The sequence below is a fragment of the Oxyura jamaicensis genome, chromosome Z (assembly GCF_011077185.1).
Source record: "Oxyura jamaicensis isolate SHBP4307 breed ruddy duck chromosome Z, BPBGC_Ojam_1.0, whole genome shotgun sequence".
Lineage (NCBI taxonomy): Eukaryota > Metazoa > Chordata > Aves > Anseriformes > Anatidae > Oxyura > Oxyura jamaicensis.
In genome coordinates this window covers 36,527,438-36,550,498 of record NC_048926.1, presented here as the reverse complement: position 1 = coordinate 36,550,498, position 23,061 = coordinate 36,527,438, and the positions used below count along the sequence as shown (strand labels likewise).

At 38.9% G+C, this 23,061-nt stretch overlaps 1 protein-coding gene across 1 annotated transcript in view; it reads left to right on the top strand.

Annotated features, from left to right (window-relative positions):
• Nucleotides 1–23,061, top strand: part of SLC24A2 (solute carrier family 24 member 2) — a 117,463-nt gene that overhangs the window by 57,760 nt on the left and 36,642 nt on the right. The window contains exons 3-4 of the mRNA XM_035310886.1: nucleotides 4,713–4,751; nucleotides 5,883–5,991. Of these exons, the coding sequence (XP_035166777.1) occupies nucleotides 4,713–4,751; nucleotides 5,883–5,991 (148 nt within the window). The remainder of the gene's footprint in view (nucleotides 1–4,712; nucleotides 4,752–5,882; nucleotides 5,992–23,061) is intronic.

Sequence of the window (23,061 nt, the reverse complement as noted above, 5' to 3'; positions counted from 1 at the left end):
CAAAAATTAAATAAAACATATAACATTCCGCCCCCCCATCTGCCCAACCCCTAACAAAATAAAATTTAAATTTTTCCCAAAAAAAAATTTTTAAAAAAAAAAAAAAAAAAAAAAAAAAAAAGCTTTACATATCATAGTTGGAAAAGAATTAACAAGCAAAAAAGAGATGTCATCCCACACTGCAGATAGGGTGCTGAAATCTATTTATATTTTTACCTACTGTTGCACTCTCTTCTGATGCTGGTTGAACTAATTCATGCTTTGTCATGCTCGGAGGATGGAGTGGGCATTAAGGTTTGCTAATTGCCTTTACTAATTTGCTATTGAACCAATGAAATGGAAACTTTTTAACTAGAGCAGCAACTCCTAGAGCTGTAGGTAGTGAGCTCCCTAATTTTGATTTTGGAATACCAAGTGACACAGTCTAATAGATGGTTGAAATTGCTAGCCATCTTTTATTAGCAAGAATATTCTGTGTCAAATGTTTAAAACTTTTTATAGACTCTGCTCTTCATTTGTCTGTCAAGAAACCCTTTATTTAAAAGGAACGCTTGAGGAGATATGTCACATACTGAGGCACCATTTCTTGCATGAATTACGTTAGGATCATGTTTCTCAAGAACACGAATTCTCAAACCATTACCAAACATTAAAAAACTTTCTAAGACCAGACAGAACTATTGAGGTCCTGATGATACAATAATTTACTTATCTCTTATGTAACTTTTCTACAGTTGCATTCATCTTAAAGAGATGTAGCTGTTTCTTAGCATTCTTTAAAGCTGTGGCCCTGGAAATTTTCAGGGGAAATATCTTGTTCATGTATAACACAGGCTATTTATTTCATAACTTGGAGGTCATCATATGACTCATGGAGAAATAATGACTCTCTAGAAGAAAAAGAAAAAAATATTTTTTATGCTTGCAACCATTAAGAAAAACACTGTAATGAATTGCATGGACTTTGATGTTAATATAGGATCTTATTTCTGTTTAGCTGAAGGAAGAACATAATTTTGCATTTCTGTGGGATTGTTATTTATACATTTAATTTGAACCAATTTCTTTGGTGTCACCATTGTGTGATGAGATATAGTCATCTGAACAATTCTGATACGTTGCACTCATAAATGATCAAGTGAGCATTGTCATATCTCACATTGCTGAGCATTTTAACACATTAGAGATATTTATAGCACTTTCATGCAATTGTATTTAGCTTTTTAGAGGTCAGAAGATAAAAGCATTGGCAAGAAAGATGTCAGGTTAAATCAATAATAGACTTATGCCAGTGAGAAAAAGAGATATGTGAAAAGGACACCAAAGCCCATTTCTTCATAGCAAGTAGACATTTTCTAGATTTTTCCTGAAATAAAATGTTTTAAAAGTTTTAGCACAGGTGGAGTGAAGAAGACATGATCACGGAATTAGGCAGGAGGATGGATGAACTCTTAAGTACTACCATGGCATACAGGAGAACCAACAAATGTTTTGGTGAATTCTTTAAAAAATAAGTAAGCTGTCTCATGATTAATTTTTTATAATTCTCACAAAATCATAACAAGAGGTTGTGCTTCAGATACCTTTGAAAAAGAGAGCATACTAGAATGTATTGTCATTTTGCATAGCTATAATAAATTGATGGTTTTGCAGAAATTATCACATGAAATTTTGAAATATAATTTTTCTATTAATAATCCCTTCAGAAATACATGTAATGCACAGATGACACTGTATTTTCCATCTCTTCCTGTTTCAATGGTTGTCATGCATCTTTTTTTCTAGAATCACTATCCAATATATCTGAAAATATATTATTTACTCTACGTATAAGGAAGTACAGCCATTTGAACCTTGGATAAGTTTTTACATGCTGGCTTAAATGAAAAATTTGAATAAAATGTCTGAATACTAGATGTTTCTACAAGGAGAAAATGGTACTTTAGAATACTTTGCCATGCAGTGTGACACGTCAAATTAAATAGCACTGAATATGTAAGTGCAAAAGTCACCATAAACAATATGCAAATAGCTTAATTTGCTCTCATAACAGAGACAAAAATGCCATCAAATACATCATGTAAATAGCAAAACCATGACTGAATTTTTGACTTTTTAAATAGTGAAATTGTTAAATAATTTAAATCACTAATTTAAGGTGTTGTTATTGTTAATCCAGGAGATAATTGAGACATTATAAATATTTAGTATCACTGAAATGTCTAACCATTGTTTATGTTCCTCTTTTTAAAACTGTGGAGATATTTCTACCTTAAAATTCTGTTTATATTCTAATCTTGAACTTTTCTTCAAGGATGTAACTTGACCGGCAACTTAAGCTCAGAAACAATATTACTAATAATGTAGAATAACAATAATAATAATAATAATGTTTTACAGTATTATATCCCATTCTGTACTGTGAGAAAGAATTCAGTTATTTCAGATGTATTTTCACTTATTTGTTTCCTTAATGTGTACATGCAAAATATATTTCATTATTATTTCTCTTACTGACATAATTATCTTATACTAATTAAATTATATGGTACAAATTCTCATTTAGTTTTTATAAACTCATGCAGCTTCTCCCAGTTCCCTTCCAAGTAATTGACAGTGTTCCTTTTAATATAAATATATGTTTTTTAAGGAATGCCTTCATTATAAGCCTAGTGTGCTCAAAATTTTTGAGAAATGCTGAACATTCTTGACATCTTTTGGCCTTAAAGAAAGTGATATTCTTCAGCCTTTTGTTAGGTGGAACCCAACAAATTACTCAGATTTTTCATGAATATATTCTCACGTTTTTCATAATAAAATTAAGAAACAAATATCCTATGTCCAATAATTCAAGGTTCCAAATAAGAATTTTTATATTTTTATTATAGTTGCAGTTCTCAACATTCATCAACATCTCAGAAACTTTACTTGTCTAACTATACCCACTGATCTTTAGAACTTGACTTGAGGCCAAAATCTCGTATTTGGAGACAAGAGGTACTCATCCTGGCCTGTTCTTTTTGCTTTTTTGCAAATTTTATTGCAGGATAACTTTTGCCTCCCATGAAGGTCCCTCAGAGTAGGCACAAGGAAAACATGTATTTGCAAGTGTGTGTGTTGATTTGTATCTGAAAGAGCATGTGTATTTTTGTACATTATGCCAAAAATTTCTAAGGTGCGTTCACTTTTTTAGTGACATTATAAAGCACAGATTTTATGTTTTCTTTTTCTTCCCCTTTCTTCCTACTCCACTAAAAGTTCATTCTATGGTGCTTGTCTTAAATTGAAGTATAAAACATACATATTTTTTCTAACCATTTCTCACAACAAGACAGTCTAATTTCAGAGATGACAGGTAATTCCTTTACCAGAACAAAGATCCCTTTTCATCTCCAAGTTAATATTCACAGCTGGGTGAATGTTTTTGATACAAAGAGTTCAGTTTGCATTATTCTTTTCCTTATTATGGAACAGAAGGGACCTGTTCTGTTATCAGTGTTTGCATATAATTGCTTGTCTTCCACCTAACCTTTAAGGTTAACTCACTACTTCAAAAGGCATGTTCTGACAGTTAAAGTTCATGTGTATCAAAAACTGGGTTTCACTGCATGAGGGAGTGCAACACAGAACTATTGCAAAATAATTTCTGTGTGGACACCAAACATGAGCCTTGATATGGAGGAAATAATTTATCTGCCAGCTTGTTGGGAAGGGGTTACAATCGAATAAGGGTGAACATGAGGCAGCTGAAGCTTGCATTGTGTCCAATTTTAATTAGTACTTGATAACTGGAGTTTGTACTTCATGTGCCTGGACTTTCCTTAAGGGCTTAGTAGAATGGCTAGAGAAATTACATGACTTTGTCACAAGATGTTATGGAAATATAAGTCTATGATGAAAGTTCTGGGTTCCCCCCCGAAAATACCAGAGTTAATTTTATTAAAGATACAAGTCAGGACTACAATTCATATTTTAAATTTTGTGTTTATTTTTTTTTTTGGTGCAAATTGTGTTCTTCCTCAGAACCGTCTCCTGGAGATGTTTCTGCTCTGCTGCTATTGTCCTAGGGTTAGAACATAGGAATCACAAATCAACTCTATGATACATCAATTGCGTGAAAGCATTCACTGCCTTTAAAATCCATCCATAGTCTCCTTTGTCTTTAAGACAGAGCAGCGTGTGTCATCTTTTCTGTCCTTAACTGTTGCTGCCAGTTAGGGATACATGGCCATTTGCTGGGAGTTAGAGATTGAGACAACTTACTTTTCATTTCCTTGCATGAGTCTCTTCCTGAAAAATATCAAGGTAATGTTATTCCTTTTTAGGGTTTTACTGAACAGTTGGTCAGCTCCAAGTTTCTTATTGCATTTAGTTTTTCAGTCCTCACTCTCAAAAACTGGTTGGCGTATTGGGAGTTTGCCTCTCCGTGTATTTTATATAAACACAATGATCAGCAGCCCAGCTGCTGTGTGCCAGGCCATGAAACTATGACAGATCCTGTTCAAGTAACTGAGAAGAATGAAAGACTCCTACAATACTGCAGTGTGAACTTACCATGATTTACTTGACTGCTAGGATGCTTTATCTCAAGTGGTTCAAAAACCCACCACAACAGGGTTCAGAGAATCAGACATATGTGGTGTTTTACTGCCTTTCCACTCTATGCATGCTGCATCTGACACTTCTTTTTGTTCTTTTTCCCATGCATGCAGTCACCTACTGCTGGCGACAAGGATGAGCAAACACTGACGGTAGGCAGCAATTAGTATGTGTCTAAGTATTTATTTCTCAAGAGAGTAATGAGAGGAGCCTTGCTTTGGTTTGGTACACATCAGCATTTTTCTAAATTACTGGGCTTTCTTTCTCCCTTCCTATGCTGCTATGGAATTTAAATCTTAATTTCCAATGACAAAATAGTGAATTAATTCCATTGTTCAGCTTCTCAGCTTCTATCATTTTTCATTTTTCATTTGGTGTTTGTATGACACCAAAAATTAATGCATGCACCATGTTTTTGTTACAAAAAATTCCACACCTTTTTTTCCTTGTTTTTTTTTTGTTGTTGTTGTTTGTTTGTTTTTGTTTTGTTTTGTTTTGTTTTTTTCCTAAGTGGTTTTCAGCAGTTAGCAATCTGCTGGCTCTGGTTATCCTCTTTATCTAAATGAGCAGACTGCCATCCACAAAGCAGTCTTACTCAATGGGGTCTCTTAAATACATATGTTATTGTACTAGACAATGGCATGTGGAAAAGAACCTCAGAATACATTTAAAAGTTCTTTAAAATCATGTAAAAGATAATTGTATATTAGCTTCATTGTTGTAAAGGTCTGCACTGCCTTACCACTCTCACAATCTCTTTTTGTAAATGGTATTTAATGGATTGAACCAAAGTGAATATGTTTCACTCTGAATGAACTTTAGGATTTTACTGTTAAAAGGGGGTACTCTCTGCCCCTTTTATCCATCATTTGGAGAAATGTTTATTTGCAATGTAATGGAGGCATTTAAAATTAGGACAATTTTGTGATTCAACCACAAGGTTCTTCAAAGAAACAAATTATGAATTCTTCCTTATGTCAGTATGAAGTTTTAATTTTCTTAATATTTTAAGAGTTTTCACAGAGAAGGGTTATTTTCCCCTGCTCTTTTGTTTTGCCCTATGAGACTAATGACTAATTTGATGATCCATCCCCTCCAGAGAAATTGGCTATACATATAACAATGTTTAATACAGTGTATAGTTATATATAATCTCCTATAGGTGATGTTTGAAAATATTTCACTGTGAGGTGAGATGTGAGATTAATTTGTATTGTTTCAGACCTATTTCTACACAAAGAAGAAAAAAAAATCTAATTTCTGTCCCTTATTTTTCAACATAGACCAAGCCACGTCTCCAACGGGGAGGAAGCTCTGCATCTCTCCACAACAGTCTAATGAGGAACAGCATCTTCCAGCTCATGATTCACACACTTGACCCACTCGCTGAAGGTATGCCTATTATTTATTTTTTTTCTTTTATCTTCTCCCCATGAAACTATTTTTTGTATTTCTTTTGCTTTCACCAGTATTTTCTGAATGTGTCTGAATTTTCTGAGATTTCTTATGGCATGACATACGTACTTCTACCAAGACTTGCAATTTAGGAAATGTATTCATCCTGGTTCTAACCAAAAATGATTACTTGGTTGATATATATTATAATTACTGATTTTCTCTGCCTCTGGTTTCAGCAGTAAGTTACAAAAATTCAATCATCTTTTACTTTTGTAGAGTGTTTTGTTTGTTTTTGCTTTTTTCCTAGTCTTGACTTCAGTATATAATGGAAAAAATGGGTAATTTGTCACATGTAGTTATAGAACAGGATGAGGCTCTCCTGGTTTGGTTTTGGGTGGATTAGCACTGAGGATAAAGAAAATGCAACAAGCATCCCTCTGTGTTACCTGCATGTTAACAGTTTACTTGCTTTATCCATGTTTGTTGTAATTTTTGTTCCTTAAGAAGTTAGCAGGAAGACCATGATTGCTTTTGTCTGAGAAGGTGGCAGAAAAAACATTACTTTGCAATTTTGGGATGCTTCGAATTTAACCTTTTATAGACTTAAAAAAAAAAAAAAAAAAAAAAAAAAAGTCAAGACCAGGTGTTTATTTGGTGTGTGTGTGTCTGCAAGACTTCTTGTTGTGGTAATAATTGTCTTGAGAAATAGCACTTGAGGAAAAAGTGTGAGAGACTAAAGAAACATATAACTGGCAGTGAGAAATTCCAAACATTGGTGATCATGAAGTACAAGTAGCACTGTCTTTCATTTGATTTCCTTTTATGTTTCTTATTGCAACATTGCACACAGCTCTTTAAATTGCTCTGTATCTCTTGGATAAGGCAAATCTACTTTTCCATTCTCCTCATCAAAAGATAAAGGCAATGTTCATGTTGTCAATACAAGGGCAATTTTAACTCTTGCATTCTCCACACCATTATTTCTACTCTGATCATGATCCACTGCCACAAGAAAATCGAGTACTTGTTTCTCTCTTTTGTTAGTGCTGCACTATTTGCTATCAAAGTCTGTTGCCTGTTAGCTTGGACTTATCAGAATGTGCTGTCTATTCCCATGAATGCTGAAAAAGGAGTAAGAAATTTATTGGAGCTATACATTTGGCTTCCTTTATTTGTATCACTGTCGTAGGTGAGTGATTTCTTACTGCTGCACACATTCCTTTTAAGTCTCATCTTTACCCACCTGATAGTCAAGCCTTTTGCTTTGCTAGAAGAACAAACTTCCAGTCTCAACTTGCAAATATATATATATATGTATATAATTTTTCATGACAATCCCTTGCACTCCTCTTTTCCATGCAATCAAAGGTCTTGGGCTGCAGATACATGCGATGTCTCTAAGTGCTAATACAAAAAAAAAATCCAAACTGAAGCAGTAAACAGACTTCATCACAACATTTTTTTTAAGTAAGAGAAAACAGAAGCAGGCTGGGAAGAACCTGTTAGCAGAGAGGAAAAGAAGAATAAATAAATAAATAAATAAATAAATAAAGCAGATTGAAGACTACAGGAGAGCTAGAAACATTTAATGGAGTTCAACTTGGACTTGACAAAGGTTCAGCAATAAGATCTGCTCTCAATTACTGTGTATTTCTCCATTGCTCAGTCTTATTTCACTTGTTTCCCAGACATAGATTATTCAGCATTCAGACCTTTTCCCACCGCTTTGCAAGCATGCACTATATAGTGTGACCCAGAGTCTTCTCCCTTTGTGAAAACACCGGAAGAAAAGGGTTTCAAAATATGAAATCTGTCTAGGGAGTCACAGAAGCCCAGCACTTTCAAAAATTAGATTTTGTAGTTAAGTATATCAGGTAACTCAGTGCAAATTAATCATTATTTCAGTAAAACTCTTGAAATTAATATGGATTGATAGAGATAGTTGCAAGGGACACACCTTATTTAAACAACTAAAAAAAAAAAAAAAAAAATCTTCATGGTTTGCTTGCTCATAATACCTTACTGTGTCCTAGTTTTATTTTTGCGTTCTCTCCAAATGCTTATATTTCTCCTGGAATTCATTTTCTTCAAAAATCAGAATCCAAAGATCTTGTACTCTGAGTACAAGGCACTAATATGAAATCTGTATGTTTCATTAAAACTGACTTGCTGAGTTAAAATTTAGAAAGGAAAAAAAAAATCTACCTACATTTGCAGTAAATATTGTATTTTAATGCAGAAGTTTCATAAAGATATGTCCAAAAAGGCAGTGGAAAATAGTGTGAAGACATCAAAGTTAGACTTGATATCAAAGGAGCTAATATTTCAAGTTTCCACTGACTACACAAAATTAAAATTTTAATTAAATGAAAACAGATATGTGTTGCAATTCCATAAATACTTTTGCAAGTGCAACTTTGGTTTTAGTTTTTTTACTAATGTATTAACCACTGTGTTCTACCTCTTTATCGTCATTAACTTCTTCTGAGCCACCACCTCCTTTGTAAGGAGACTTGGCTTTTAAGATCTTTAGCACTGCAGGCTGTTTGGAATGTAGACACTCGTTTATCAGTCTCACCTCTTCGGCAGGTAAGATCATGGAGCAGATCCTCCTAGAAACCATGTCAAGGCATAAAGAGGGAGGGAGATGATTGGAGACAGGCAACATGGGTTCACAAAGTGCAAATCATGCCTGAATAACTCGGTGACAGTTAGTTAGATAGTTAGAGTGGACAGCATTGGTGGACACAGGAAGAGCAACTGATGTTATCTACCTTGATTTGTGCAGAGCCTTTGATACAGTCCTGCACAACATCCTTATCTCTAAATTTGAGGGGCATGGATTTCATGGGTGGACTGTTTGGTGGATAAGGAATTGGACTGTATCCAAAGAGTTCTGGTCAATGGCTCAATGTCCAGGTGGAGACAAGTGATGAGTGGTGGAGCAACACTCCTATGAACACAAGCTGAGGGAGTTGGGGTTGTTCAGCCTGGAGAAGAGAAGGCTCTGGGGAGACCATATAGCAGTCTTCCAGTACCGAGAGGGAGCTTACAAGAAAGCAAGAGAGGAACCTTTTTATGCAATAGGACAAGAGATAGTGATTTTAAACTAAAAGAAGGTAGATTAAAATTAAATAAATATTCAGATGAAATTCTTCACTATGAGGGTGATGAGGCTGTGAAACAGGTTGCCCAGAGATGCTGTGGAAGCCCCATTCCTGAAAGTGTTCAAGGCCAGGTTGGATGGGGCTTTGAGCAATCTGGTCTAATAGAAGGTGTCTCTACCCATGACAGGAGGGCTGGAAGTAGATGAACTTTAGAGGTCCTGTGCAACACAAATAATTCTATGAATCTATGATTCCATGACTATTACATGTCTCCATTGAATGCTCATAAATTTTCATGAGATTTTGAGCTTCTAAGTGGCCAAATTAATTACTCCATAATTCTGCAAACATCCAAAATAGAAAAGGTATTTTAGTTTGATTATTGGTGTAAATACTGTGGCTATCCCATGTAGTTAATACTAGTCAGTAAATATAGATGATGTTGCACTTGCATCTTGTATTCAATTCAAAAATATATGTGATAACTGTTAAGGGCAGATGCTGTATGCTGTATCAATTACCTATTTGTCTCTGTGTCAGTTTAACCCACCAAACTTGCTCCATGTTCTCCTATTTTAATCTTCCTGTGTATAAAAAAATAAAAATAAAAAAATAATTAAAAAATGAAATAACTGGCACATCATATTTACTTTAATAGCCCTGTACCATGCTAGCTAAGTAATTTTTTAAGCTGATAGCATTTCCTTGTTAGAAAATAAAAGAAGGGGTTATATTTACCAGAACTGCCTGAGAAGTACAATCTTTTATTATAAAAGGCCATCTTTTGGGGGGATATAGAAGTGTAAAGGATTACCTGGTACTTTCTTTGGCCCATACTACTCTCTCCACTTCATATGCCCTTTCTTACAACAGAAAACAGTACATAATGAAGAAATGAACATGCAGTTCATGTTAGTTTTGAGTTTTGAGTAAGCTAAAGAAAACAAGCTCCGTTGCACTCATAATGAAAGGTGATGGGTCTTGTGTACAGCGTCTGAGGCCAAAGGATTTCTTCCAAATCATTTAAGGTCAGTATGGATCAAACTCAAAGGAATAGCAGGAAGAAATTCTGAGCATTTTTTGGCCATATATTAGGTATCCTAGGTCTTCTCAATATTTCTGCTAGATTATGGCTTAGATTAATGGGTCAAAAGGTCATTATATCATTGGCCATATTTTTGGATTTGCAGGAAAAACAAAACAAAACAAAACAAAACAAAAAACACTATATGAAAACATTTTTAAAAGCCATTCTCAGAGGAAAAGAATGTGAAAGATTTAAATCAATGCACAGACATACACAAGTACTCTTGTGTATGGCACCCCCTGCACTTGGGCGTACTCCTTCTGTCCTCCTTCCTGTCTAATTTCTTCTGCCATTCATTATTACTTTTTTTTTCTTCCATGCTTGCTCTTTCCCCATTTTTCTACCATTTGCTTCTTTTGCTTTGCTCTTTTTTTCCTTATACAGTATCTCTCTCATCTGCCCCTGCTTCCTTTCACCCTCCTGGAGGATGGCTTCCTCAGCACTTGCATTCCTTCTGGCCTACTGTGTGCAGTGGTTTAACTCAGCTGAGCTCCACCACAACAGCTCTCTTACTGCCTCTCCTCAAAGGGAAAGGGGAAGAAAATACAATGTAAAGGGTTCAGGGGTTGAGATAAAGACAGGGAGATCACTCAACAATTATTGTCACAGGCAGAACAGAGTATGCATAGGAAGATTAATATAATTTCATATCTATTACTAATAAACTAGAGCAGTAAGAAACAAAACAAAAGAAAACAAAAGCAAACTAAAACCACCGTCCTCTCAATCCACACTTTTCGATGCCCTACCCCTGAGCAGCACAGGGGAATGGGGAATGAGGCTGCGGTCAGCCCCTGACCCTTCGTTTCTGCCACTCCCTCACGGTCCCTCCCTGCCCTGCTCCCCGTGGGGTCCCTCCCACGGATGCCGTCCTTCCCGAACTGAGCCTGCGGGGGCTGCCCACAGGCAGCAGCTCTTCAAGACCTGCTCCCACACGGTTCCGTACTACGGGGTCCATCCCCCACGAGCAAACTGCTCCAGCACGGGTCCGCCACGGGCGGCAGCTCCCCCCAGACCCCCTGCTCCTGCGTGGGCTCCTCTCCACGGGCTGCAGCTCCGGCCCGGGGCCTGCTCCTGCGGGGGCTCTCCATGGGCCGCAGCCTCCTCCAGGCCACATCCACCTGCTCCACCGGGGGCTCCTCCACGGGCTGCAGCGTGGAGATCTGCTCCATGTGGGACCCATGGGCTGCAGGGGGACAGCCTGCTCCACCAGGGGCCTCTCCACAGGCCGCAGGGGAACTGCTGCTGCCTGCCTGGAGCACCTCCTGCCCTCCTGCTGCACTGACGGTGGGGGCTGCAGGACTTGCTCTCACTCCTCTTTCTCCCCACTGCTGTTGCCCAGCACTTTGTGGTTTTGTTTTGTTTTGTTTTGTTTTTTTTTTTGTTTGTTTGTTTTCCTTTCTTCAATCTGCTCTCCCAGAGGCCCAACCCCCACTGCTTATAGGCTTAGATCTGGCTGGTGATGGGTGCCTTTGAAGACAACTGAAAATGGCCCTTATATAATGTGGGGCAACTTCTGGATTCTTCTCAGAGAGGCCACCCCTGCAGCCCCCTGCTACCAAAGGCTTTGACACACTGCTTTGTCATTTGGACTTGTGTGGCTTTTGCAAGCTTGACAGAGCAGAAGTCCCACCTAAACCCTCTTAGTGGTAGCATAAGTATTACAGAATGTATAAACAGGCTGCATAACTATTAAAGATTGGCTTGGCCTATGCACTTATATTAACATGTATTTATAGAAAAACAGCTCATGTTATTTACTTCTAAATAATTAATTTGCGAGCTCACAACCAACCTCTGCTTTAATCGAGAGCCTCTAGAAAATGGACTTGATTGTAAGGAGAGGGATATGATACAAGAGAGAAATTACCTTAAGAAGTTTTTACTTTCTACAAAATGCAGATAAGCAGAGTGAGCACGATGTAAAATTCCACACTCAAGAAGCTGCTTTTCCTCTTCCCCTCAAGTGTAGAAGTTTTTTAAGTTTTTACCATGGCTTGTGCCTGTCTTGTGAAAGCCAGCTTATTAAATCTTAGAGAGCAGTGGGCTTGCAAAGTGTTCAGCCCACCTCTGACAGATGAGCAACATCTGAGATCAGTGGGAGTCACTCGATGTTTGGCACTTTGCATTCAGACAGATGTGTAGACGTGCTGTGTATTTAACAGTCTAAGACAAGAAAGGCTTTTCCTCCTGAAATTTTGGTTTCAGCTTAAGGCTTTGAAGAAGATAAGAATTCAGCTGCTCTAATGGGTAAACGTGTAGGATATTCATTAGCTGGATGGAAACTGTACAGTTGAAACCTCATTGGTCATTAAAAATATAAATATCCATATGACATTAGTTTTTGTTTGCTTTTATCTTGTTACAGATATAATGACCTTGGTACAGATCATTTCCTGGGGATTAAGATTAATGATTGCTTGTGCATCAGTGTATCATCTACTCCCAGCCAGTCATTAATCCCCAGGAAATCCTGTGCCAAATTTGCTTCTGCTTAAGTGCTGGTCTGGCAGTCCTTTATTCACCCAGTAGCAAGCTGGGCTGTTCATAACAGCATTACGCATATGAATAAGGATTGCGTCATCAGACCTGCTGTGTTGGTCAGGCCCCAATCCAAAATCCAGGCAACTTAAACATAAATCATGGCAGTCCTTCGTATTTTATTTATTTTTATTTTTATTTTTTTTGAGTTGTATTCCTGAGATACCTTTGTCTGAGTCCTGGTTTTGAAAGGGATATTCCTCAGTTACAAAGGGTAGGATTTAGAAAGATCTCTCTTTCTCTCTCTCTCTCTCTCTTTCTCTCTCTCTCTCTCTCTTTCTCTCTCTCTATCTCTCTCTCTCTTAATAGTAAAGTGCTGTTGTTTTGCAGGAAGGAAAATCATGGGAAGTATTTTCTGTAAAAGTATCTGCTATGCTATTCTGCCATGAATAGAAAGCCTACCTTCCCCCCTACAGTCTGTAGCTTATGCAGCCTGTCCACCACAGAGAGGTCTGGGGAAGGTTGGGCTCTGTCTGCATTTATGGGACCTCTGACTCTTACTGATGTTGCTTTAAAGAGCTATACCTTCAGGATCATGGAAGCTCCTAGAGGTAGTCTGTTAAAAAGGAAAGGTACAGGTGGTGAAGTAGGGATTCAAAGTGTCAGTGCAACCTGAGGCTACATAGTTTTTCTTGCCAGCTTTAGCAGGGGATGGGAAGGATGAGATATTTTCCTTATCACACCACCACTTTTCTGTCTGCTGATAGGCTGCCACAGGCCAACAAAACATCTTCCTTGGCAAGGGAGGATTTAGCTAGATGTTGACTCCCTTGCTCCTGTATGACAAGGATATAACTCATATGCAAATGGCATTCTCTGCATGAAAATGAGCATGATATAAATCTCTTTCACAGCTCAGTCCCCAGTCAGAGATACATATCTTTGACAATTCTTTCCTATTCCTTCATCTAACTGCATTTCCAAAATGGAAAACTACAGAATGTTCCTCTGCAGGAAAAGTTCCTGTTTATCTTATATGCTTTACATTTTATTTTATTATTATTATTATTATTATTTTGTGAAAACATAAGTATGGTGCATGCTATTGGTGAGAGAAGTAACCTTCTGTTACATAAAGCTGAGCTGACAATTCTGCCTCTTCTTTCACTGAATACAGAAAAACATACTATTGTCACTTTCTGCCCTGACAAATGAAAAGCAGAAACCTGCATTCATACTTCTCAGAAAAATAAAGAATGTGATTCTCAAAGTTTTTTACACAGTAGTGAATTATTTACAATTACTCTCTACATCCTGTTGTGTTCCTAAGTATTGATGTTAAGAATTTCTCAGCTCTTCTATTCACCTCAAGCTATTTTGCTTATTTTGCTGCTGCTACATGTCTCCTTTTCTGAGACATCTTATAAAAAGTCAGTTTACCCCAAAGACAACTGTCAAAGGTTGGGTAACTTTCACGAGACTCACTTAGAAGGCTCCCAGTTTTGGTCTCACTTTGCAAAACCCTTGTGCTCTAGTACTTCCCTTGGCCTAGATAATCCGCAACACCTCACCCCAGCTGGGTACCTCTTTTATTGGCTAAAGCTGTTTATTTGTTAACATCCTCAGAGAAAAAGGGCCAGGCAGCACAGCTTCCACCAACTCAGGATCACAGAATCATCCAGGTTGGAAGAGACCTCCAAGATCACCTGGTCCAACCTCTGACCTAACATTAACAAGTCCTTCACCAAACCATACCACTAAGATATCACTAACTCATGGGCTGTGCTCAGCTTCTGCATTGCTGAAGTAACCTGAGCACTTCCAATCTCCTCACTTCCAGCACGTGGACTCTGCAGGACTGCAATGCACTTCTTAGCACTGTGCCAGAGATGAAAGTATTAAATTTCTGTGGCTTCTAACCACAACAGCATTTTATTTATCATGAAAAATAATGCAAATTGGACAAAATGACTACGTATCATTCTCTATTCTAGATCCTTTCACACTTGTTCTTACTCAGCTTGGAAATGTTCTTACTTCCTCTCCTGGCATGCCACAGAGAAACAGCCCTCTGTGCAGAAAAACATGAGCTTTCTGGCTTTCTCTTCTGCTGAAGGCTGAAACGTTTGCGAGGGACATCTGCCAGAGAAGATGGGGGCTCCCTGCCAGGCTCACAAACAAATTAATAGTTGTTAGTTATAATCTAGTGTCTTGCCTTTCTCTCCATCATGTAGAGCCTCCGCCTGATACGAAGATAGAGGGTGTTCTGTCTTACAAAGGCAGATGCTCATACCCTTTATACAGGTACCTTTAACATAATCTTTTTTATTTCATTTTATTTGGAGGGGACCTCCTGAATTCCTCTAGGCCAGCACCCTGCTCAAAAAAAGATCAGCTAGAGCTGGTTGCCCAGGACTGAATCCATTCATTTTGAATATCTCCACAGATGACGATTCTGCAGTCTTTCTGGGCTACCTGTTAGTTTGACCACCATCATAGTAAAACAAATAAATAAATAAAAATGGAATGTTCTTATTTTTAATTTGTGCTAATTGACTCTCAGTGGGTGCTTCCAAGAAGAGTCTGGTTCATGTTCCTTCATCTCTCCCATCAAGTTTATATGGAGGTACCTGGATATAAAACAGATAAGTTCTCTCTGAGCCTTGTCTCCTCCAGGCTAAGCAGCCTAAGCTCCCCCAGCATCTCCTCATATGGGAGATGCTCCAAACCTTTCATCATTTTTGTAGCCAAGTTACTCATTCTAGTAATGGCACCCAGATATGTCTTGCATGTGCTGAGGAGAGGAGAAGGATGACCTCCCTCAATATGCTACAATGGTCTACCAAATGCAGCCCAGCATGCTGTTGGCCTTCTTTGCTGCAAGAGCATATTGATGGATACAGTTTTCAGTGGCATGGTTCTCAGCTCAGTCATTAGCACTGAGGAACCAGAACTCTCCAGTGAGGCCTCCTTTTCCTTTTATTTACTCTTCAGCTACGTAGAGACCACAGAAATTCTGTTCCTATTTCAGGCACCTGAAGTTGCATGGTTAATGTAGATAAGATGAGTATTTTTACAGATATTTCCAACATCAAACTGAACTCCCCACACATAAGGTAAAGCATAAGTAAGGTAGAAAGCATGAATTATGTTCAGCTAAAGGCAAATCTATTTGAATAGACAGAGATGTTATCTTAGATAGCTCTGTTGATATATCTTGGAAAGTTGAGAAAGAAATAGCTGTTTCCCCTAGGGAATCACAAAATATTACTTTAGATTTACAAACCAAAAATGGATAGTTGAAATTACAAACTTCCATGTAGCACACATAAGATATAAATCTCAATATAACAGCTGTGTAACTTGAGCTGTCTACAAAGACATGGGCTTTTCGCATAGAGAAAACAGAATCTTAGTCTGAAAAAGCAAATTTTATTATGAAGTTATGTTTCAGCTGATTTATCTAAATGTTTGTTTTGAATCCGTACCTACAACCAAACAAGTGGAATTTTTAAGTCTGAATTGTTTGAGTGAGTGGGTTCATTTAGCATACATGCAATTCATTCTTGTCATATTTTGGGAATGTTGGTCTTGTTTTTCCTAAAGACAATAGCTACACTTTTAGTGACAATAGGGTGAGCAGGCTTGGAACTTTTATCCCTTCCACAGAATGTGTCTATAGCTAGCAGTGTGCATCAAAAATTGGATGTGCTTTTATTATACATAACTTAGGGTACAAAGAAACCTGTACAAATTTCTCTCAAAATGGGCAATTCAATGACAAAATGTAGCTGCTTGTTGTGTGCTTTTCAAACTCTACACCAATAAATGACAGGTCTTCTTAACTTCAACTGTCTCAAAATACAAACAGGAGAAGGCAGCAAGGCAGTACTATGTACTAGTTTAACTGGCAGAATTTCAAGCTACTTAAAAATTGAAGAACTGGTCTCTCTTTCCTTTTTAATAACTAAGTTTTCCCAACTTTTATTAAGTCACTATTTCCACACTGGTAAAACATTCTAATCATATAAGCAGCCTGAACTTCTAAGATAAGCAACATAGATCACCATTTAAATCACCATTCTTCTGTGTTGGTAGCAAAGTTAAATAACATAAATTTTCTGGTGCCTTTTGTAATTTATTTTCTAAAATCTGAAATGTATCCCTTGTGTTTGTTTTGTGGTAAATGTTAGTTTTCTCAACAATTTATTTCTGTATGTCATGTTTTATTCTTTAAACTAGAATCTACTCAAGCTGCTCGCTGCAGGCAAAATTCTTGTCTCACATCCCATGATATTTTCCAGTGATGCTCTGTTCTTCAGAAAGCATTTTCTTCCTGGGATTCCCTACAGAGTGTGAAAGGAAGGCATGAATATTTAAATGCAAGTGTTATCCCAGAGCAGGGTACAGCTGGCCTGACTATGCAATTCCATGCTTAATGGCATTGGTTTTATTCTAAGTTTATTTGTAACTCTGAATTTCCTTATTAAAAAAAAAAGTATTAACAACAAAGAACATGAATAGGCTGTATAGATAAGGGTATGAAAGTGGTTATGAGGGACTTTCTATTGAGTTGGAAAGTGAAAGCCTTCCTTTGGTGGTTTGCACTTGGCAGATTACTTCCTCCTCAATAGGTTGATTGGACATTCTGACTGGATTGCGAGGGAAGCAAACGCTGCCCTTCCTCAGACATGCTGAAAACTGGAATGGTAATTCATTGCATCTGGAGTTGTATGTGTCCAGCACTCCAGAGTGCCAGGTCTTACAGTGCAGCGGTTTTACCTCCTGGGCAGCTAAACTCCACCACAACCTCTCCTTCACTCTTCCTCCTCAAAAGAAGAGGGGGAGAAGAAAGTATGACGGAAGGAAAAAGGCTCAATGTTTGAGATAAGGATAATTTAATTAAAGGGAAAAGAAAGAGGGAAAAATCAAGCAAAGCCTGTTCAGAAGCAAAGAATGAAAATATATATATATTCTCTACTTCCTGTCAACAAGTGATGTTTGGCCACGTCCTGGGAAGCAGGGCCTCAATACATGTAGTTGTTATTTGGGACGATAGACATCTTTGTAATGAGAGTCTCCCCTCTCCTTCCCCTTCCCCACCTTTTATTGTTGAGTGTGACACCCTGTGGTATGGTATATCCCTTTGGTTGGTTTAGGTCAGCTGCCCTGGTGATGTTCCTTCCTAATCTCTTGCCCAGCCCCAGCCTGCTGGCTCTGGGTGGGGGTTTGGTGGGAGTCTTGGTGCTCTGCCAGTATTGCTCAGCAACAGACCTGACACTGGTGTGATACCAGTGCTGTTCTAGCTACAAGTGCAACACACAATTATATGGAACACTGCGGGGAGAAGTAACTCCATCCCAACCAGAGCCCGTACACACAGCTACTGGGTAAAATCTGGTCACCAGAATCAGTGGTAAAGCTCCCAATATCATTGAGAGAATGCAGTCTTCATGTCTACATTTTAGAATTCCCATTTGCGTGAATATTAGAAAATTATTTGGAAGGAAGTACCCCCTTCAAAGTCAGTGGGAACTGTCTTTGACCCAGACAGGGTCAATGCTGTCAGTTTATCAGTTGTCCTTTGGTGTTTCTATGTCCTAGAAAATGCATGTCTTGCACATGCACATGTCTTGGTGAGTTTGCTGGCAGGTGCCACAAAGATATCATATGAATGAAAGAAGACAGGAAATGAAGCAAAGCCATCAGGAATAAGATACTTCGTGCTTTTGTTAAATGAAAAAAATAGTCACTTAAAAATATCAAAAGCAGGGTCTGACACATAATATGCATTTACACGACTTTTTTGTCTGTTACTTATGTGTTAGTCACCTCCTTAAAAATACTTGCCCTTTAACACATACCAACTAAAAACCCATGGGTCCTCTGACACCTCTGACAATCTTTTGGTACCATAAGATTTGCTAGACAGTATGGTCTGTAAGAAATGGGTGTTTTCAATCTTTTTAACTGGTGCACTAAGAGCAAAGAAACAAGCAGATCTTGCTTTTGGGTGTTGTTACTGTCCTGAGCTGCCCAGAACTCTATGAGTATGATTGTATACATTTTTGTTATGTTTCTGTTCACATTGCAATTAGATAAAATTATGATAAACTAATTATAATAAAACCAGACAAGTTTAATAAGATTATTATCAGGGCAAAAACACCTACAGTAAACAACAGGGTAAGGACACGTAAGGAGAAAGAACAGGAACAGAAGCTTACAATTTACAGACAAGATGGAAGGCAACCACATTTTCTTCTAGAGCCCAGAGACACAAAGCATTACATAATTTAGTTATTACCCGATGTTCTCCCTACTGGTCAATAAACTGTCAAATATAAGCATCAACATGAGTCTCTGCCTTATAATTTTCATTTAAATGATTTCCTTTATTTGCTTAGGTGTGTTAATAAAGTAACACTGGTATTAGCATTATCCAGAAAGATAGAATTCTAAAATATATGCTGTTATTATTATTTAATGTATTACTTGGATCCAAAAGAGACCCCTTTGTATTTAACACTGCACCAGCTCAATGGCAAGGCTTCCATTTTTCAAGAACTGAAAGCTTGAAAGCCCACAGGTAAAAAAGTAGGCTACAGCATTGACTTATAAATTGCATAGTTTAGATTATCTAGAGGCAGTAGGAGAAAAATGTTTTTGATTTTTGAAACATCTGTTTTCTCTACTCTGTCTACTGCAGTGATAATACAAACTAACTCCTACAGCAGTCCCAGTCTGTCCTACATGAGATATAAATAGTCTATGAGAACCTTAAGAGGTATATGGAGTACACAAAAGGTGGGAGTCAAATTTAAGCTGAGTTTCAGTGATTTTTTTTTTTTTAAATAATACTTTTTAAAATTCACAATGTTTGATATCCTTTAATTGATGGGATTTGTACATTTTACTTCAGTCTATGTACAAAGGCATTATCTTTTTTTATGTCTGCCAAAGATTAGGACTCTCGTTATATACCTGCAATGTTAATCTCCACCAGATCTTTCACAAGCTTTCAGTGTTGAGAGTTCTTTGATCCTAATCTACCATTGCTGATGAAACTAAATCAAGTGTTGATTCAACTTTAGGGGTTGGATAGCCACTACAAGTTATCTAGCACAATTTTTGAACTGGCCTTTTTTCTGTGTTTGTAGCTGGGGCTCTGATTATCTAATTGAATATTCTCAAGACTGTGAGAACTAGAAAAAGTTAGGAAGAGTTAGGGAAAAAATAATTATTGAATTTCTCTAAGTCCTCTGGCCTAACTATTCAGCCTTAAAAAAAAAAAAAAAAAAAAAAAAAAAAAAAAAAAGTGAATATTGAAAGGAGATGCTGTAAAACATGATGATGAATGTAAACACAAATTAGAAACCATATCAGAAAGGTTTAAAGGGGAAGAAAATCCTTCCGATAGGAAATTTCTGTGGTGATTTTACCCTGCTGGGCAGCTAGACTCCTCCACCACAACTTCTCTTTCACTCCTCCTCCTCAAAAGAAGAGGGGGGAAGTATGATGGAAAAAAAAAGGTTCCAAGGTTAAGAGAAGGATAATTTCATTACAGGGAAAAGAAAGAGGGAAAAGACAAGCAAAGGCTGGGCAGAAGCAAAGAGGGGAAATAAAAATATTTTTTACTTCTCATCCACAAGCGATGCTTGGCAACATCCTGGGAAGCCGGGCCTCAATGACTGTAGCGGTTGTTTGGGAGAATAGACATCTTCATAGTGTGGGCCACCCCTTTCCTTCTTGTTCAGCTTTACCCGGCTGGGCAGCTGAACGCCACCACAACTGATCTCTCACTCTACCTCCTCAAAGAAAAAAAGGGAGAAAATACAGTGGAAAGGGTCTGAGATAGGGATAGGGTACTTGAGCGAGTCCAGAAAAGGGCAATAAAACTGGTGAGGGGTCTGGAGAACAAGTCTTATGAGAAGCAGCTGAGGGAGCTGGGACTGTTCAGCCTGCAGAGGAGGAGGCTTAAGGGTGACCTTATTGCACTCTACAGGTACCTGAAAGGCGGCTGTAGCGAGGTGGGGGTTGGTCTATTCTCCCACGTGCCTGGTGACAGGATGAGGGAGAATGGGCTAAAGTTGCACCAGGGGAGGTTTAGGTTGGATATTAGGAAGAACTTCTTTACTGAACGGGTTGTTAGTCACTGGAATAGGCTGCCCAGGGAAGTGGCTGAGTCACCATCCCTGGAGGTCTTTAGAAGACGTTTAGATGTAGAGCTTAGGGATATGGTTTAGTGGAGGACTTGTTAGTGTCATGGACAAAACAGACTCGGCATAAAGGAGATTAATATAATTTATTGCCTATAACTAGCAGGCTAGAGCAGTGAAACTAAGAACACCTTCATCCAATCAACTGTCTTCTATGTCCTACCCCCAAGCAGGGCAGAGGAATGGGAGCTGCAGTCAGTCTCTTATCACTTTCTCTCCGCTGCTCCTTCACGGTCCCTCCCTGCCCCAGCTCCCCGTGGGGTCCCTCCCACGGATGCCGTCCTTCCCGAACTGAGCCTGCGGGGGCTGCCCACAGGCAGCAGCTCTTCAAGACCTGCTCCCACACGGCTCCGTACCACGGGGTCCATCCCCCACGAGCAAACTGCTCCAGCACGGGTCCCCCACGGGCGGCAGCTCCCCCAGACCCCCTGCTCCTGCGTGGGCTCCTCTCCACGGGCTGCAGCTCCGGCCCGGGGCCTGCTCCTGCGGGGGCTCTCCATGGGCCGCAGCCTCCTCCAGGCCACATCCACCTGCTCCACCGGGGGCTCCTCCACGGGCTGCAGCGTGGAGATCTGCTCCATGTGGGACCCATGGGCTGCAGGGGGACAGCCTGCTCCACCAGGGGCCTCTCCACAGGCCGCAGGGGAACTGCTGCTGCCTGCCTGGAGCACCTCCTGCCCTCCTGCTGCACTGACGGTGGGGGCTGCAGGACTTGCTCTCACTCCTCTTTCTCCCCACTGCTGTTGCACAGCATTTTTTCCCCCTTTCTTCAATCTGCTCTCTCAGAGGCTCAATCAACATCACTTCTTGGCTTGGCTCTGCCAGCAGCAGGTCCCTTTGGAGCTGGCCGGAGCTTGCTCTGACCCGACATGGGGCATCTGCTGGGCTCTGCTTACACAGGCCACTTATGTAGCCCCCCTTCTACCAAACCCTTGCCACATAAACCCAATACACTTCCCCTTGCCCAGCGTTTATTGCTGGGTGTGACCTCATATAGTATAGAATATCCCTTTTGTTGGTTTAGGACATCTACCCTGGTAGTGTCCCCTCCCCACTTCTTGCCACACTATGTGGTCTGCTGCAGGGAAAGTTAATTCCATGCCAGTCAGACCCACTACTGTTGTCTATTGTAGGAGGCCATTTAGAAGATCCATTCAGAACATATATAATTAGAAAATCATTATGATAAATGCAAAATACTTGATAAAAACAAACATAGTCCAGTCAGGAAAAAAAAAAAAAAAAAAAAAAAAAAAAAGACACCCTTAAAATCACTTCTAAACATGGAATTAGCAAAAATTATCTTCATTCTTATCTTGGAGGATAAAAAAGTAAACAAAGCATATTTATTTCCAAAGCTGTAGGCCTTCTATTAAGCTGTTAATTTATTCATTCAAAGTTTCTATTCACCGTGGAACAGCGTAGTCAAAGAGGAATAATTAACTACACTGCTATTAAGAACTTTCATTCTGACTTCTTCCATGCCCTTTCTCCCCCAGTCTCGACCTCTGTTCTCGCTATTGTCCCACAAAATATGTAGGAATATATTTTGATTTAAGTAGCACTAATGTAAACCTACAGCCTTCAGTGGAAAACTCTATTGTCATAAACCCAGCCTTCATTTCCTCCATTTGCAGCTTGCAATACAATAGAGAGACAGCCTCTTTTAGATCCAGCCAGCCAATGAGCTTATTGCAGTCATCATCCTTTCTCTGCCAAGTGTCACAGCTCTTTTCCATCTGACAGCTTGTAGGAGAGCTTTCCATATCAACTCAGCAAGAATGAGTAGGTCAACTTATAAAACAGAACGGATAAAGTCTGTGTTAGCCCAACCATGTGGTTTAAACCTGCTGGAGACATGGGAGTAGTGTCCCCAGCTGTGCTGGGGAGTGATGTCCATGTATTTCCAACAGTGGCAGCAGGATCTGCTGGAGAACATCTACTGAGGTGTCATAGCTACCCCACCACAAGCCTATGATCCATGAAGCTCATCAGTGAATACCATTCAGATCCTGCATGGTAGCATTACACAGGTAGCATTACACAGGGAGCATTAATCACTAGTTGTGGGTCCCCTGTAATTTCTCTCACTGGGACACTGATTCCTTGGTTTTCTCTTGTGTCCATTCTGACCCACTCTGAAAGAGAAGAGAATCCTCATCAGGTTTAA